Here is an 18042-nt window from a genome sequence, read left to right on the forward strand (position 1 = left end):
TGGTGGAGGGAGGAGAAGCACTGGAATCTTGGGTCCCCATATGTCAGAATTTACTGCTGCCCCAAACACAGGCCCTTAGTCATGTTTGGAAGCAGTTCTAAATTCCAATGTCAGGAGGAATCACTCAGCAGCCATTCTGACAGCGGAGAAAAGGGGCAGTAGTGACTGCCACCCATTCCCTCAATAGCCCCAGCTCTATCCCTGTCTCCCGTTCCTTCCATTGCCTCCAGGCCATTCTTCTGTCTCCTATTGCCTCTCTTTTAGCACCTTTTAAACACCATTTCCACCCTTATTCAGGGCCAGATGCACTAAACTTAATGAGCCATTAACGAGCAAGTAGTAAACCGTGGCATGCACAAAAGGCTTCTCCGAGCTATTTTGGATCACGGTAGCAGCTAACGAAAACGGATGTAAATGAGCAAACTACTATAGTAATGTGGACGTGTCGCGATGCACTACTGATACCGACGAATGCACAAAAGGAATCCGAATCCTTTTCCGATATATATTGAACGTGTGGTCAGAGGCTGCCGGTAAAGTCCAGAGCTGTCATAAGCATATCATAACACGTCTATGTACTGCATGCATAACCTTCGACGTGCTATATTTGTCGCAGAAGTCATGGCTGCACGAGGGAGAAAGCCCAACTTCTCCGACATGGACGTGCTGTGGCTGGCCCAATTGTTTATGATTAATGAAAAGCGCCTTTTCCCCCATCCGGGGAAAAAGCGAAATATCGTAAGGATGGACCAAGGGTGGAAAGTTCTGCAACGCCTATTTAATAGGTGTTCTTCATATCCGAGATCCCTAAGTATTGGCAGCATACATGGATATTCGTATGTGCGTGTAAAAACAGGCATTTGACAAATGACCATTAGTGGAATAGGCTGTGTTCGTCCTCATTTTTCCTTTAGCCTGCAAATATGAACGTTCGTTATGTGCATGTGTAAAAAAAGGTGTTTTCTAGAAGGTGTGGTGGAGCTAATGACCATTGGAATTGGGGTTGCGCGCTCGTCCTCAATTTTCCTTATACTGCCAGCAAATATGACCATCTGTTATGTGCGTGTAACAACAAAAACGTTTCTAGAAGGTGACGTGAAGCTAATGACCATTGGGTGCATGCTCACCCGCTGCAAATATGGACGTGTGTTATGTGCGTGTTAAAAAAAGGTATTTTCTAGAAGGTGGGGTGGAGCCAGTGAGCATGACAGTACATCATTGCTTTTTTTATATATATTTATTTTCACCTTATAGCCCTTCTTCTTGTTTTACAAGTTGAGGAGCTGAAGAAACAGGCAAGGTCCTTAAGAAAGGACAACAAAGAATGGCTCCAGGAGGTCAAGGCTAACCTTGATAACAGCCCAGGTATTTCTTGGTTTCACATGAGTCTGTAACCGCAATATGAGATTTGATAATGCCCTTGGGGTACTGATATTTCTTTGTCTCTGCAGAAATGTCATCTTCCGAGGCTGATGAAGAAAGTGATGATGATGGGGACGAGGGGTCCCTGGCTGGTCCTGCTCCTCCCCGCCCTTCCTATCCTACCCCTGGTCCCCATCCCTTGCCTTATGCCCTTGTCCATCCCAGCCCCTCTTCTGGTCCCCTACTCAAGAGATCCCGATAAACCCCAGTCATGCGGCTCCCCGCCCCAAAACATGGCCCTTTTCTCCTTGCCTCTCCTCCTCCCCGAACAGACTTGAGCCCCCCTGCCTCCCCCCCCTCCAGCTGCACAGTCTCACCAGCCCTCCTCTCCCCTCTGCCTCCCCCCCAGCCGCACAGTCCCACCAGCCCGCCTCTCCCATCTGCCTCCCTCACCAAGCCGCACAGTCCCACCACCCCTCCTGTTCCCCATCCTACCAGCCCCTCCACCACCCCTCCAACCCCTGCTACTCCCTCCCACGCTCTCCCTCGAACTTCCCTCCCCCTTTACCAACGCCTTGCTGGGGCCTCCGCCTCGCCAGAGGAAGTCACTCCCCTCCTGGAGCGATTCCAGATGGAGGTGCTTTTTGTACATGGTGAGTTTCAAAAGGATTATTGCGTACGACGGTGTCTGCGTGTTAAAGCTGTCTCTGAGGAAGCTTTCTAACAGTCCTTCTTTTGTCTTTACTGGCAGGTGCCGTACTGGACCTCACAGGGAAGGACATCCAAGAAATCCCCTCTTCCCCCCCCTCCCCTCCCCCTGCAGCACTTGACCGCGCTGTCTCTCCCATGCCCCCTGCTCCCACTTGCTAATGTTTTATTTTCTATCTTTTCATCTCTAGCAAATAGTTTTAAATTTTCTAGCACCCAAACACCGTTTTGAAACCATATCAACATTTCAGTTTCTACATATTTATGTTCTATTAGCATTTTTAACATTCCCTTATACAGGCATTTTAGGTATATTCATTATTCTCTAATGAGAGATACACATAAGAGAAGGAATACATGTACTTTTTTGATATATAAAATATCTTTTTTTTAAAAAAGGAGATAAACCCGTCCAGGATCATGAACCATATCATTTCAGTTCACGATTTTACATTTCACTTTTTCCACTTATCACTTGCTATAATTCATCTTCGTCTCTGCAACTGGTTTGTATTTCAGTTTCCATATACACATTTGAAATGATACCAGTTTTTACTAATCATTTGGTGTATACTTCTAAACTACATCCATTATTTTAAATTTTTACTTTTTTATTTTTCATTTTTACTATTTTACTACACACCCAGAGTGAATTGGTGCAATAATTTTATATTTTCCTTTATTTTTCTGTTATTATTATTTTTCTCCTATTTCGCACTCACCCATGGCTGTAACGATAGTATCTAATGTGCGGATTAAGATGTACTCATACACACCTATATAAAAAATGTATGTCTATGTATAGAATCATGTATACATAGACTAATTTTTTCTTTGTCTGTTTGCATTTGATTAGCTCATTATTTTGTATTTTTATAAGTATTTTATTGTGTGTGTGTATATATATAGATATAGATATATAGATATAGATAGATATATAATTTCTTAATATTTTAGCTTCCTGGTATTAAGTCACCTGGACTATTGCAATGCACTCTATGCTGGCTGTAAAGAACAGACCATCAAGAAACTTCAAACAGCCCAGAATACCGCAGCCAGATTCATATTTGGAAAAACAAAATACGAAAGTGCAAAACCCCTAAGAAAGAAATTACACTGGCTCCCACTGAAAGAACATATCGCGTTCAAGATCTGCACGATTGTTCATAAAATCATCTACGGAGATGCCCCGACCTATATGCTAGACCTCGTGAAGCTGCCACCCAGAAACGCTAAAAGATCTTCTCGCACCTTTCTCAACCTACACTTCCCCAGCTGTAAGGGATTAAAATACAAACTAACACATGCGACCAGCTTTTCCTACATGAGCACACAGCAGTGGAATGCACTACCAATTCACTTGAAAACGATCAACGAATTAACGAACTTCCGCAAATCCCTGAAAACCTCTCTCTTTAACAAGGCCTACCACGATAACCCATAACTAACTATAACATAACACCCACCCACCTTTACTCAGAATGTCTCTTTCTATAAGTGCTTGACCAGATGCTCTTGTTTTCCTTGATTTCTTTGTAACACCAATGTACTCCTTACCCTGGTATGGCGATGTCATAACAGGTCTTTGAAAACCACATTGAGCCTGCAAATATGTGGGAAAATGTGGGATACAAGTGCAATAAATAAAATAAATTTGCAATTCTGTTTTCATGTCATATTTCTTAATGCTGATTTATTTGCAATTTTGTTTGTTTGTTTCTTAATTACGTATACGTGTATATATGTGTTTTGTAGACTCCTAATGCAGGCCTAACGGCCGAAACACAACGTTTGTGTCGAGTCTTTTTTCATCAATAAACAACTGTTTTAAGAATTCACTTGTCCAGCTTTTGGTTTCCCGTGGTCAAACATCCCACTTTCTTCTATACCCACTTACAGTGTGGCCATTTCTGAAGGGAGCACTTACCGCCACCCAGGAGGAGGAGGAGGAAGAAGAAGAAGAGGGTAGAGGAGGAGATTTGAGGCTGCAGCTGCCCTCCAAACCCAACATCCCCTGCCTTTTTAGGCGTAAACACTATTCTATGTGCTCTTGTGGTGTAATTTTTCGAAGAGGCCGCAGAGAGAGCTACTGAGAAGCTGTTTGACACAAGGTCACCCTGAAACAGCAATGGAGGAAAGTGTACAATGAAATAGGGGGAAATCCTTGCAGTACTAGTGCTGCAACTTGTACCAGGAAACACTACGAGAGGATGATTCTGCCATATGAGCGCCAACTAAAAGGGGAAGAGGACCATCCAGAGTTGCTCAGTAAGAGGGTGAAGCGCTGTAGCCGAGGTCTGTACAAGGATCAAGTATCAGAGCAACACAGACAGGAAGGAAAGAAACCAAGGCTGGGAAGAACTCAAAGAAGGACAGTCCATACGTGGTTTCACATGAACCTGTGACACGATTGGTGCCTAGCAGAGACCAAAGACTATGGCAGCAGGAACTTCAAGAAGTTTTATCTTTCTCCAGACTCACGTCACTGTCACCCGCCCCTCTAACAGTACTGGCTAATTACTTGTCTTCCCCACAACATACTCAGTGTAATCTTGTGAACCAACAAACCAGATTAAATACTGGCCCTCTATTGCCACAGGAGTCAAAGCAACGAAAGCAACAGGAGCACCTGGTTCAGCTGGCAAAGTGAAAATCAATTGCTGAAGAAGAGGAGCTTCCTCTGCATCTGTGTTCTAAACAACAAACCTCTGAGCTGCTCAGTAAACCGGATTTCAAATTTGATTCCTCCTCTTCCCCAAAGTGTACAATCCCCAAGTTTCTGAACCAGGTTTCCCCACTTTACCCCACTCATCTTGTCATGAAGGTGGAAAATCAAGTTATTTCACCAGGAAACGGTGCCCAAGGAAGTTTGCTTCTACCAGGCACAGGAAATCACACACAGCACAATGCTCAGTTTCTCATGATGCTCAAAGGGAAATATATCTCTGAAGCTAGAAGGCAAATCTCATTGAATCTTAATAGCAGTCATCATTCTAAGAAAATCCCATATGTTGAAAGGTCAAGACATTACAGCATCTCAGGAGACAACAGCTGAAGTAGATTTTCTAGGTTTACATCTCAGACATGGAACCAACATGAAGGCGCCTCACCCACCTTCATTTCACAAGACTTATACACTTTCCTGCAACATAGACCCCACTGTAGAGCTACTCAGCTGCTTGACAGAGTTGCCCTTTCTGCCTCGCCTCACCCTATTGCTTGGAATAAACTTCCTGAGCCCTTACGCCAAGCTCCCTCCCTACCCATCTTCAAATCCTTGCTCAAAGCCCACCTCTTCAATGTTGCCTTCGGCACCTAACCTTTATACCTATTCAGGAAATCTAGACTGCCCCAATCTGACTGCCCCTATTTGACTGACTGTACATATGTCCTTTAGATTGTAAGCTCCTTGAGCAGGGACTGTCCTTCTATGTTAAACTGTACAGCGCTGCGTAACCCTAGTAGCGCTTTAGAAATGTTAAGTAGTAGTAGAGGTTGTGTGGGTGGTGGATTATTAGACAGCCATTAGACAGCAAAAAATATAAACTGTAGTATTACATCTGAAACTAATAAAATGTTGATGAAACCGGGGGGGGGGGGGGGGGGGGGGGGGTGAAGCCAACATGTGATCAGATATACAGCATGAAGCAACGTGAATTTCCAGATGCGGTGAGCAGGAAGAAGAACACAGACAAACGAATCGGCTTCTAATTTCATGATCCAGGTATCCTCGCATTGGCTGTATAGGTGCACATATATATGATGTACATATTGTGCGTCATTAACAAGCGATGCACAAATCTGCGTGCTATCATCACGTTTGTCTTACACGTGTCTCGCTACAACAAGGAAATGGACGGCGGATTTTTCCTGGCACAGTTGGACTTTTTAGCTGGCAGGCAACATGCTGCCTGGCGCAAAGCTGGCAGGCAGGGACAGGAGCCAAGGTGACCCGTTCATGAAGACCCTGCCCACGTTTGCCCTCGCCTCCACCCCCGCCCACATGTGTTTCATCCACGGATGGTTTTGGAAGACATGTCAGACAGGAAAATAGTAGATGACTACCACTTATCCAGAACGGCTATACATGAGCTGTACCAGGAAATACGAGATGATATTGACCCAACCACTACAAGATCTCATGCAGTACCTGGACTGGTGAAGCTGCTGATTGTTCTGCAGTTCTTTGCCACAGGGACATTCCAGCATGTATTAGGGGGTAACAGCGGCGTGGACCAGTCTACTGTTTCAAGACATTTAACACAGGTACTACTCTGAATTTAGCAAAACCCCCTCCCCGTCTCTGCCCTCCTCCACGTCTCTGCCCTCCTGCATCTTTGTTACACCCCCTTCTCATATCTTTACTGTTTAAAAAGTGCATGAACAAATACACCCCTTTGCTCTATGTTTCAGGCTTTACGCACCCTGAAAAAATGTGCTCGCAAGCACATTGAATTTCCTACGGGGGAAGAGGAGCGGAGGAGGATCAAGCAGGACTTTTACAAGATTGCTGGCATGCCCAATGTCCTGGGGGCTATTGACTGCACACATGTTGCCTTCACCCTGCCTGTGGATTAAGAAATGCAGTACCGTAACCGCAAGACGGGATACTCGCTGAATGTGCAAGCGGTGTGTGATGCAAACCTTAGGATCCTGGATGTTGTGTCACATTATCCGGGGAGCTGCCATGACTCTTACTCTTGTCTAACAGTGCGCTGGGAAAGAAGTTTACAGAGGGGCAATTTCGACAAGGGTGGCTTCTTGGTGAGTGTTTTTTGGTTTTCTAGCAGATGTGGCAGTGGTTCTGGAGGGTATGCATATGACAATCGTTTTAAAAGTGGCACTGATAGCAATGTATTGTTGTGTTCCTGCAGGGAATGCCGGATATGGATCTAAAACATGGCTACTGGCGGTCGGAGGCAGAGAAGCGCTACGAGTCACACATCTTGACTAGATGTACTATTGAGCGGACTTTCGGGGTACTAAAGAGCCGGTTTCGCTGCTTGCACATTTCAGGTGGATCCCTGATAAGGTGGCAGATATAGAGGGGCATAATCGAACGGAAACGCCTATCTCCATGGGCGTTTATCTCCGAGAACGGGTCCGTGAAGGGGCGGGCCAAACCGTATTTTCGAAAAAATGGACGTTTTTGAGCTGGGTTTTTGTTTTTTTTAGCGATAATGGAAACTAAAAACGCCCAGCTCAAAAACATCCTAATCCGAGCCATTTGGTCGTGGGAGGGGCCAGGATTGGTAATACACTCGCCCCCCTGATATGCCAGGACACCAACTGGGCACCCTAGGTCAGTGCGGTGGACTTCAGAAAAAGCTCCCACATGCATAACTCCCTTACCACAGGTGCTGAGCTCCCAACCCCCCTCCCCCCAAACCCACTACCCACAAATGTACAACACTACCATAGCTCTTAGGGGTGAAGGGGGCACCTACATGTGGGTACAGTGGGTTTTGGAGGCCTCCCATTTACCAGCACAAGTGTTACAGGTGGGGGGGGGGATGGGCCTGGGGCCACCTGGCTGAAGTGCAATGCGGTACCCACTAAAAGAACTCCAGGGACCTGCATACACGCAGTCCTCTAGGACTTGTTACTGCTGTATAACATTGGCACACCAGTTGACACCTGAAGACTAATCTCTCCGAAAACGTCCTTTATTAGAATAACCGCGTTTACTCACAGTTAACTGCAGATCAGAGGTTGTGCCCCACTGGCAACGAGTCTCCCTGGTACTGAGATGAGCAGTAGGTCAGAGCTGGCAGAATGGTGCACAATGCCCTCTTTCAGCCACATTCAAGGTAAGAACTAAGTTCTGTAACGTGGCTAACACAGGAAAGGGAACTAAAACTGGCTTACAAAAATGGCCACTACCGCATGGACTACAACAGGAAACACAACAGGGCACACTCTGACCCAGTAGCAGTGGCGTTCCTAGGGGGGGGGCGGTGGGTGCGGTCCGCCCCGGGTGCACGCCGCTGGGGGGGTGCCGTGCGCGCCTCTCCTCCGCTGTTCCATGCTTCTTCTCTGCCTCGGAACAGGTTACTTCCTGTTTCGGGGCAGAGAAGAAGCATGGAACAACGGAGGACAGGTGCACGCAGCACCCCCCCCCCCCAGCAGCGTGCACCCGGCGGGGGGGGGGGGGTTCTTTCGCCGGGGGGGGCCGCGCTGCATCAGGGGGGGGTGCTCCACCCGGGGGGCGGGGCGGATCGGCGATCCGCCCCGGGTGTCAGCCCCCCCAGGAACGCCGCTGCCCAGTAAGCAGGGGGAAAAGCACCATGGGAGAAGAGCCTACCAACTACCAACATCGTGAGACTGTAACACAAGCTAATGAAATCACGGAGCCCAATACCCTACACCCACCACAATGCAATGCTGATGTGACCCTGTACTGCACCTGAGAGCCACATCTGACCCAGGGAAAGGCTGTGACAGGATCGAACACATTCTGTTGTCATGGAGGTGGGTACAGCATTTGAGGCTGCATACAGGCTGGAAAAAAGTTTTTAAAGTGGGGTTTTTTTGGTGGGAGGGGGTTAGTGACCACTGGGGGAGTCCGGGGAGGTCATCCACGATTCCCTCCAGTGGTCATCTGGGCAGTTGGGGCACTTTTTTGGGACTTGTTTGTGAAAAAAAGGGTCCAAAAAATTGACCCAAAATTGCGGTAAAAACGCCTTTTTTTTTGATTATCAGCTAAAGACACCCATCTCTCTTCGGCTGATAACCACGCCCCAGTTTCGCCTCCACCACGCCTCTGACACGCCCCCGTCAACTTTATTCGTTTCCGCGACGGAGTGCAGTTGGAAACGCCCAAAATCGGCTTTCAATTATACTGATTTGGGCGCCTTTGCGAGATAAACGTCTATCTCCCAATTTAGGTCGCACTATAGGCGTTTTTCTCTTTCGAAAATAAGCAGGATAGTGACTGTGTGCTGCATGCTTCATAACATCGCACTGAAGCATGACCTTGAGATCCAGATTGTAGTCCCTTCAGAAGTGGACATAACCCCCTTGGATAGAGGATCCGATGTAACCAGAGGAAATGCCATGCACCAGCAGCTGATCCAGGAGTACTTTTCCAGAGTTCCTCAGCCGTGTAGCCACCTACCACTTATATGAGTTTGTAAGGTAGAAAATAGAAGGCATATATGCATAATTTTATTTAAACCACAGCTGATCTGTAATTCATCACACAAGACAATACAATCTGTATGAGCACCTGAGATACTATACTTACTTTGAAGAGCATCGCTGGTAGTCCAGGAAGGGACAGAGGTGGGCTGGCTTGTCGTCCAGGCTGTAATAATGTAGGGGAAAAAAGGGATAATTAGGTTCTTACCTTGGTAATTTTCTTTCCTTTAGTCACAGCAGATGAATCCATTAACTGATGGGTTGTATCCGCCTACCAGCAGGTGGAGATAGAGAACACTGAAAAACCATAGTGCCCTCTTGGATGGCTAGCTCCATCTGACTTCAGCAGAGTGAATCCTCAAAGTATAATAGCATGAACTTTCCTCACAGCGAACGAACGCCCCAGAACAGGAGCAATAACCATACAAAGGAGGGACGATCTCAACCTCCTGTAATAGAACACTATATAGCAATCCTGAAAACTGTTTTGCAACTCCTCCCAATGAGGGAACATATCTGCATGAGAGAACTGAACAAAAAACAGAGTCAGACAGGGAGGGATCATGGATTCATCTGCTGTGACTAAAGGAAAGAAAATTACCAAGGTAAGAACCTAATTTTCCCTTCCTTGTCATCAGCAGCAGATGAATCCATTAACTGATGGGATGTACAAAAGCACTCCCTAGTTAGGGCGGGAACAGGCAACTCCGCGAGCAAGCACCTGCGCTCCAAAATGCACGTCCCGCTGCGCTGCAACATCCAGCCTGTAATGCCGGACAAAAGAAAGCTTAGAAGCCCAAGTAGCCGTACTACAGATCTCTTGAAGAGAGAGTGCCCCCGTTTCAGCCCATGAGGAGGAAATCGCTCTCATGGAGTGCGCCTTGAACACATCAGGCAGAGACCGCCCTGACAGCAGATATGCAGAAAAAATGACTTCCTTGAGCCAACGGGCTATCGTGGCCTTAGACGCTGGAGACCCTCTTCGAGGACCTGATAACACAAAAAGGTGATCAGAAGTCCTGAAGGCATTTGACATCTTCAGATATTGCAATAGAGCCCTGCGGACATCTAAAAGATGCAACTGCCCAAAAGATTCCGGAAACTCCTCTCTAGAAAAGGCGGGCAGATAAATGGGCTGGTTCAGGTAAAACGATGAAACCACCTTAGGCAGGAACGAAGGCACAGTACGTACTATTACTCCGGACTCTGAGAATTGCAGAAAGGGGTCTCGACAGGACAGCGCCTGGAGCTCAGACACACGTCTCGCCGAGGTCATGGCCACCAAAAAGACTGTCTTTAGAGTCACATCCTTCTCCGAAGCTCGCTTCAGCGGCTCAAAGAGCGAACACTGGAGAGCCTTCAACACCAGCCCCAGGTCCCAAGCCAGACACGGCAGCCACACTGGCGGGTGGAGCCGGAGTGCCCCTCTTAGAAATCAGGCAACATCCGGATGAGCGGCCATGGAAAAGCCAGAGACCTTCCCTCGAAAGCATGCCAATGCTGCCACTTGCACTCGCAGGGAATTGCAGGCCAAGCCTTTTTGTAATCCATCCTGCAAAAAGTCCAGTATTGGTGAGACTGTAGTCCGCGTGGGTGTGATCACCTTTGAAACACACCATGCCTCAAACTGGCACCAAATCCGAGCATAAGCAATGGAGGTGGACCAATTGCGGGCCTGCAAGAGAGTGCAGATGACTTTGTTAGAATAGCCCTTGTCTCTCAATTGCGCCCTCTCAAGAGCCATGCCGTAAGACCAAAGCAGCAGGGATCCTCCATGGTCACCGGTCCCTGCATCAATAAGTTCAGCACCAGAGGCAAAGGAAGAGGGGCCCCCACCAGCAACCGCCGGAGGTCCACGTACCACGGACGCCTGGGCCAATCCGGGGCAATGAGAATCACCACTCCTCAATGTAGCCAAACTCGCAGGACTCGCCCAATCAAGGGCCAAGGAGGGAACCATACAGGAGGCCCGAGGGCCAGGGTTGAGCCAGAGCATCCAACCCCGCCGAGCGAGGATCTCTCCATCTGCTGAAAAAGCACGGGCATTTGTGCTTGAAGCCATTAGATCAGCTATGGGCATTCCCCATTTGGCACAGATCTAAAGAAACACTTCGTCTGCCAGTTCCCACTCCGCTGGGTCGATTTGATGCCTGCTTAAGAAATCGGCTTGCACGTTGCTCTGACCTGCTACAGTGGGGGAAATAAGTATTTGATCCCTTGCTGATTTTGTAAGTTTGCCCACTGACAAAGACATGAGCAGCCCATAATTGAAGGGTAGGTTATTGGTAACAGTGAGAGATAGCACATCACAAATTAAATCCGGAAAATCACATTGTGGAAAGTATATGAATTTATTTGCATTCTGCAGAGGGAAATAAGTATTTAATCCCTCTGGCAAACAAGACCTAATACTTGGTGGCAAAACCCTTGTTGGCAAGCACAGCGGTCAGACGTCTTCTGTAGTTGATGATGAGGTTTGCACACATGTCAGGAGGAATTTTGGTCCACTCCTCTTTGCAGATCATCTCTAAATCATTAAGAGTTCTGGGCTGTCGCTTGGCAACTCGCAGCTTCAGCTCCCTCCATAAGTTTTCAATGGGATTAAGGTCTGGTGACTGGCTAGGCCACTCCATGACCCTAATGTGCTTCTTCCTGAGCCACTCCTTTGTTGCCTTGGCTGTATGTTTTGGGTCATTGTCGTGCTGGAAGACCCAGCCACGACCCATTTTTAAGGCCCTGGCGGAGGGAAGGAGGTTGTCACTCAGAATTGTACGGTACATGGCCCCATCCATTCTCCCATTGATGCGGTGAAGTAGTCCTGTGCCCTTAGCAGAGAAACACCCCCAAAACATAACATTTCCACCTCCATGCTTGACAGTGGGGACGGTGTTCTTTGGGTCATAGGCAGCATTTCTCTTCCTCCAAACACGGCGAGTTGAGTTCATGCCAAAGAGCTCAATTTTTGTCTCATCTGACCACAGCACCTTCTCCCAATCACTCTCGGCATCATCCAGGTGTTCACTGGCAAACTTCAGACGGGCCGTCACATGTGCCTTCCGGAGCAGGGGGACCTTGCGGGCACTGCAGGATTGCAATCCGTTATGTCGTAATGTGTTACCAATGGTTTTCGTGGTGACAGTGGTCCCAGCTGCCTTGAGATCATTGACAAGTTCCCCCCTTGTAGTTGTAGGCTGATTTCTAACCTTCCTCATGATCAAGGATACCCCACGAGGTGAGATTTTGCGTGGAGCCCCAGATCTTTGTCGATTGACAGTCATTTTGTACTTCTTCCATTTTCTTACTATGGCACCAACAGTTGTCTCCTTCTCGCCCAGCGTCTTACTGATGGTTTTGTAGCCCATTCCAGCCTTGTGCAGGTGTATGATCTTGTCCCTGACATCCTTAGACAGCTCCTTGCTCTTGGCCATTTTGTAGAGGTTAGAGTCTGACTGATTCACTGAGTCTGTGGACAGGTGTCTTTCATACAGGTGACCATTGCCGACAGCTGTCTGTCATGCAGGTAACGAGTTGATTTGGAGCATCTACCTGGTCTGTAGGGGCCAGATCTCTTACTGGTTGGTGGGGGATCAAATACTTATTTCCCTCTGCAGAATGCAAATAAATTCATATACTTTCCACAATGTGATTTTCCGGATTTAATTTGTGATGTGCTATCTCTCACTGTTACCAATAACCTACCCTTCAATTATGGGCTGCTCATGTCTTTGTCAGTGGGCAAACTTACAAAATCAGCAAGGGATCAAATACTTATTTCCACCACTGTATATGCGCTGCAGAAAGAAGCTGCAGGTGTAGCTCGGCCCAGTGGCAAATCTGAGCGGCCTCCACGGCCAGTGCTCTGCACTGAGTGCCGCCCTGGCGATTTATGTAGGCCACTGCTATCGTGTTGTCCGACAGAACTCTGACAGCCAGCCCCTCCAGAGTCTTGTGAAAGGCCAGATGAGCCTGGACTATCGCTCTCAGTTCCAAGCGATTGATGGACCACCCCGTTTCCGTGGGTGTCCACAGACCATGGGCATAGCTTCCCTGGCAATGTGCTCCCCAGCCGACCAGGCTGGCATCAGTTATCACCAGGCACCAAGAGGGAAGCGCCAGTGGCATTCCTCGCCGCAGCATGCTGTCGGAAAGCCACCACTCCATACTGAGCCGGGCCGCAGGGAGCCACACTAGTCTGCGTTGATAATCCTGGGACATCGTTGAAGCAGGGCAATCTACAGTGGTCTCAAGTGCGCTCTCGCCCATGGCACTACCTCCAAAGTGGCCGTCATCGACTCCAGCAGCTGGACAAAGTCCCAAGCTCGCGGGCGAGGCATCCGCAGGAGCAGACGGACCTGATTCTGAAGCTTGCACCGCCTTTGGTTGGGGAGAAAGACAAACCCCGAGGCCGTGTTGAACCGGATCCCCAAATATTCAAGAGACTGAGAGGGGATCAGGTGACTTTTCGGTATATTGACAACCCAGCCTAGAGACTTTCGTCTGCCGAATCCGCTCTGATGAGCCAGTCGTCAAGGTACGGGTGAACCCTGATACCCTCTCGCCTGAGAAAGGCAGCTACTACCACCATTACCTTGGAAAAGGTATGGGGAGCTGTGGCGAGCCCAAAAGGCAAGGCCCGAAACTGGAAATATTTTCCCAACACCTCAAACCGGAGAAACCGTTGATGCGGGGGCCAAATAGGAATGTGCAAGTAAGCTTCTTTTAGGTCCAGAGACGTGAGAAACTCTCCTAGCTGTACCGCCGCAATGACGGAGCGCAGGGTTTCCATGCGAAAATGCCGCACTCTTAGTGCCTTGCTGACTGACCTTAAGTCGAGGATCGGTCGGAAAGACCCACCTTCTCGAGGCACCACAAAGTAAATGGAGTAGCGACTGCAGCTGCGTTCAGCGGGAGGCACAGGGTTCACCGCTCCGAGGTGCAATAAGACTTGTAAGGTCTCCTCTACCGTTTGACGGCAGTACCGCATCGGGACTCCAAAAACACGTCTCTCACCAGGGCGCTGAATTCCAATTGGTAACCTTCTCTGATCAGGTCCAGGACCCACTGATCTGAGGTAATCTTGGTCCATTCCTCGAGAAAGAGGGAAAGGCGTCCTCCTACTGCAGGAATCGAGGAATGGACCGGTGTTCCATCATTGAGGGGGCTGCCCCTGAACTCCAGGCCTTGATCCGGCTGCTGCGGAATGCTTGTCCGAGCGAAAGGAGTTCCTCTGCTGAAAAACGGGCACGTTGAGAAAACCCAGCAGAGTGCGCCGGGCGATAACTGCGAGCTTCACAGAAGCGAGGTCTGGGAGAGGAGGGCCACACAGAACCCTTGGAAGAAGGCCTCGGCCTATCCTCAGGTAACCGCTGGGGCTTAGGGTCCCCCAGGTCTTAAACAATTTTCTCCAGCTCCTCTCCAAATAACAGGAGGCCCCGAAAGGGAAACCTCACCAGCCTGTGCTTAGAGGCCATGTCAGCTGCCCAATGCCGTAGCCATAGTAGGCGGCGGGCAGCAACCGCCACAGACATCTGTTTAGCCGAAGCTCTGACCAGATCATAAAGGGCACCAGCCAAAAATGACAGGGCCGACTCCATCCGCGGTGCAACCTCAGCGAGGGACTCCACATCATCCGCGGGCTGCTCCACTGCCTGTTGTAACCAGGAGAGGCAGGCCCGGGCAGCATAGGAACTGCAAACAGACGCCCTTAAGGCGAGGCCCAATATTTTAAAGAACCGTTTCAGAGCAGATTCAAGCCGCCGGTCCTGCATGCCTTTCAGGGCCACCCCTCCATCTATGGGGAGGGTGGTCTTTTTAGTCACCGCCGTGACCAAGGCGTCCACTTTAGGCATCCCCAAAGGGGCCAAGTGCTCCTCATTCAGAGGGTAAAGCTGACCCATAGCCCTGGCCACTTTCAAAGGCCCATCAGGTTCAGACCATTGAGCTGAAATAAGCTCTTGGATGGAGTCATGCACAGGAAAGGCTCGAGCAGGCTTTTTAGTACTTGCCATCCTAGGATTACCAGAGGAGGCATCACCCTTGGCAGGATCATCAATTGAGAGGGCCTGAAAGGTGTCAGAAATGAGCACTGGCAGCTCCTCGCGGTGGAAAATCTGAACTGCTTTGGGATCATCCAGATCCGGTGGCAAACCGGCACCTTCCTCTGGGTCATCAGACCATGAGGCCCTGCCAGAACCCTCAGAATCCACACAGGCTGACCACGGGTGGGGGGGGGGGGGGGGGGGGGAGGGAAGTGCGCCACTCTCCGATGGGGAATTTACCCGTCTATGTTACTACTACTACTATTTAGCATTTCTATAGCGCTACAAGGCGTACGCAGCGCTGCACAAACATAGAAAAAAGACAGTCCCTGCTCAAAGAGCTTACAATCTAATAGACAAAAAATAAAGTAAGCAAATCAAATCAATTAATGTGTACAGGAAGGAGGAGAGGAGGGTAGGTGGAGGCGAGTTGTTACAAGTGGTTACGACAGCGAGGGTCGAGACATGCAGCTCTTCCAAAATGGCACCCGCTGTCAGCTCCATTGAGCGGGAAGAATCATCGCTCGCCATGCTCGTACTAGCTCTAGCGTCTAAAGAGCACGTCTTACAGAGCCCCGCTGCTGATCTGCGTTTACCACAACGGGGGCAGCGTTTAACTCCCTCAGCAGCCATCGACCATCTGGACGGAATTATATAAGTAAAATGGCGGCTTCGTGCCAAAACCCCGTTCGGAACGGCATCCGCGGGACCTCCCCGGAGGAGCTGGGCACCACTCTCACCTCAAAAGACCGAGTCAAACGAGCTCCAGTCAAGCTGCACGCTGAAAATAGTCTCAGAATAATTACGCAGAATCAATGCGTACTCCTTTTTTCTTTTTTTTTTTAAACGCTGTGAGGAAAGTTGGAGGCAGGCAGCAACAGAGGTACTCCGGTAGGCAGGGGGATGGGTAAGGCAGGGAAAGGGCGAACCTATATGCCTTCAAAGTGGGCACCATTAGCCACAACACCCCAGCTTCAACTGGCAAAGCTACCCCAGGCAGAATTTTTCCAGGAGCTGACCAAGCTACGTCCACACCTGCTGGGAGACAGAGAAATACTGAAGGCAGATGGAGCTAGCCGTCCAAGAGGGCACTATGGTTTTTCAGTGTTCTCTATCTCCACCTGCTGGTAGGCGGATACAACCCATCAGTTAATGGATTCATCTGCTACTGATGACAAGGAAAGAACACATGCATTAGACGAACATATGATGACAAAGGGGATAGAGAATATGTGACTGGGGAAGAGATGTATATGGAGAATATATCATTTGCAGTGAGGGAACTGATGGCGGGGTCATCCCGCAATACCTCATGCCGGAGATCCAGAAACATCTGCTGTTGCTGCTGGGAATTCGCTCTCATTATGTTGCAGAGGTTGCTCAAATGGGCGTTGGTCTTCTCCAACTCACGCATCAATGCATTGCCCACCACATTCTGCACTTGCTCACATATGGCATCAGTGGAATGCTGGACACACGCTGCCACTTCTTTAAGCAGTGTGTTGATCCCCTCATTCCACTTGGCCTGCATCTCCCACAACTGGCGACAATCCTCCCATTCCTCCATTGGGGGTGTATGAGGACGGTCATTGGCCAACTGCATAGCAGAAGATACGGGGATGACATGAACATCGAGGGGGGTTGTGACATCTAAGAGCTCAAGGGTCACAGTTTCCTCGGCCTCCCCATCCTCTTATCCCTCTGTAGGCATCATCAACCATATACCTAACAAATAGAAAGACAAGTAATTAAACACACAAACGTACACACAAACAACGCCAATGTCCTACTGTAACTTTGTGCAACACACAATGACACCTCTGTACTCACGTGCTTCTTCTTCTTCTGCAAAGAGGTGGGAAAATGTGGGATACAAATGCAATAAAAAAAAATGTTGTCTGGCACATGGTGTTGCAGGCTCTGCTGACCATGTTGAAGTGCCCGCAACCGGATGGCCACCTACCCGAAAAAAAAAAGACCAGCCAGTTAAACGGTTGCTGAGCCCACTGTTACTGGAAAACTAAAATGAGGATGTTATAATGCCTTTGTATCACTCGATGGTGCGACCGGACCTCGAATATTGTGTTCAATTCTGGTCGCCGCATATCAAAAAAGATATAGTGCAATTAGAAAAGGTGCAGAGAAGGGCGAATGAGGGGAGATATGATAGAGGTTTATAAAATAATGAGTGGAGTTGAACGGGTAGATGTGAAGAGTCTGTTCACGCTTTCCAAAAATACTAGGACTAGGGGGCATGAGATGAGGCTACAATGTAGTAAATTTATAACGAATCGGAGACAATTTATCTTCACTCAATGTGTAATTAAACTGTGGAATTTGTCGCCAGAGAATGTGGTAAAGGTGGTTAGCTTAGCGGAGTTTAAAAAAGGTTTGGACGGCTTCCTAAAGGAAAAGTCCATAGACCGTTATCAAATGGACTTGGAGAAAATCCACTATTTCTGGGATAAGCAGTATAAAATGTTTGGTACATTTTTGGGATCTTACCGGGTAATTGTGACCTGGATTGGCCACTGTTGGAAACAGGATGCAGGGCTTGATGGACCTTTGGTCTTTCCCAGTATGGCAATACTTATGTACTTATCTACTTATGTCCCTTCCAGCACCCCCACAGCACAACACATTACTCACTACCTTCTGTGTCCTCAGTTGTGAGACCTGTGGTCGCACCTGGCAATCTGGCATCTTCCAGATGTTCACCTACAAACGTAAACAGAAACGAGGTTGACTCAAAACCATCCACAACCAAACTTCTTACCGCCTCCCACCCCATTAT

At 48.5% G+C, this 18042-nt stretch overlaps 1 protein-coding gene across 1 annotated transcript in view; it reads right to left on the reverse strand.

The window, feature by feature from the left end:
- Positions 1 to 17889: 17889 nt before the first annotated feature.
- LOC115458860 (hydrocephalus-inducing protein-like) overlaps positions 17890 to 18042 on the reverse strand; it is a 174920-nt gene continuing 174767 nt past the window's right edge. The window contains exon 11 of the mRNA XM_030188698.1: positions 17890 to 17966. Within this exon, the coding sequence (XP_030044558.1) occupies positions 17890 to 17966 (77 nt within the window). The remainder of the gene's footprint in view (positions 17967 to 18042) is intronic.

This window comes from Microcaecilia unicolor, unplaced genomic scaffold (genome assembly GCF_901765095.1).
Source record: "Microcaecilia unicolor unplaced genomic scaffold, aMicUni1.1, whole genome shotgun sequence".
Classification (NCBI taxonomy): domain Eukaryota; kingdom Metazoa; phylum Chordata; class Amphibia; order Gymnophiona; family Siphonopidae; genus Microcaecilia; species Microcaecilia unicolor.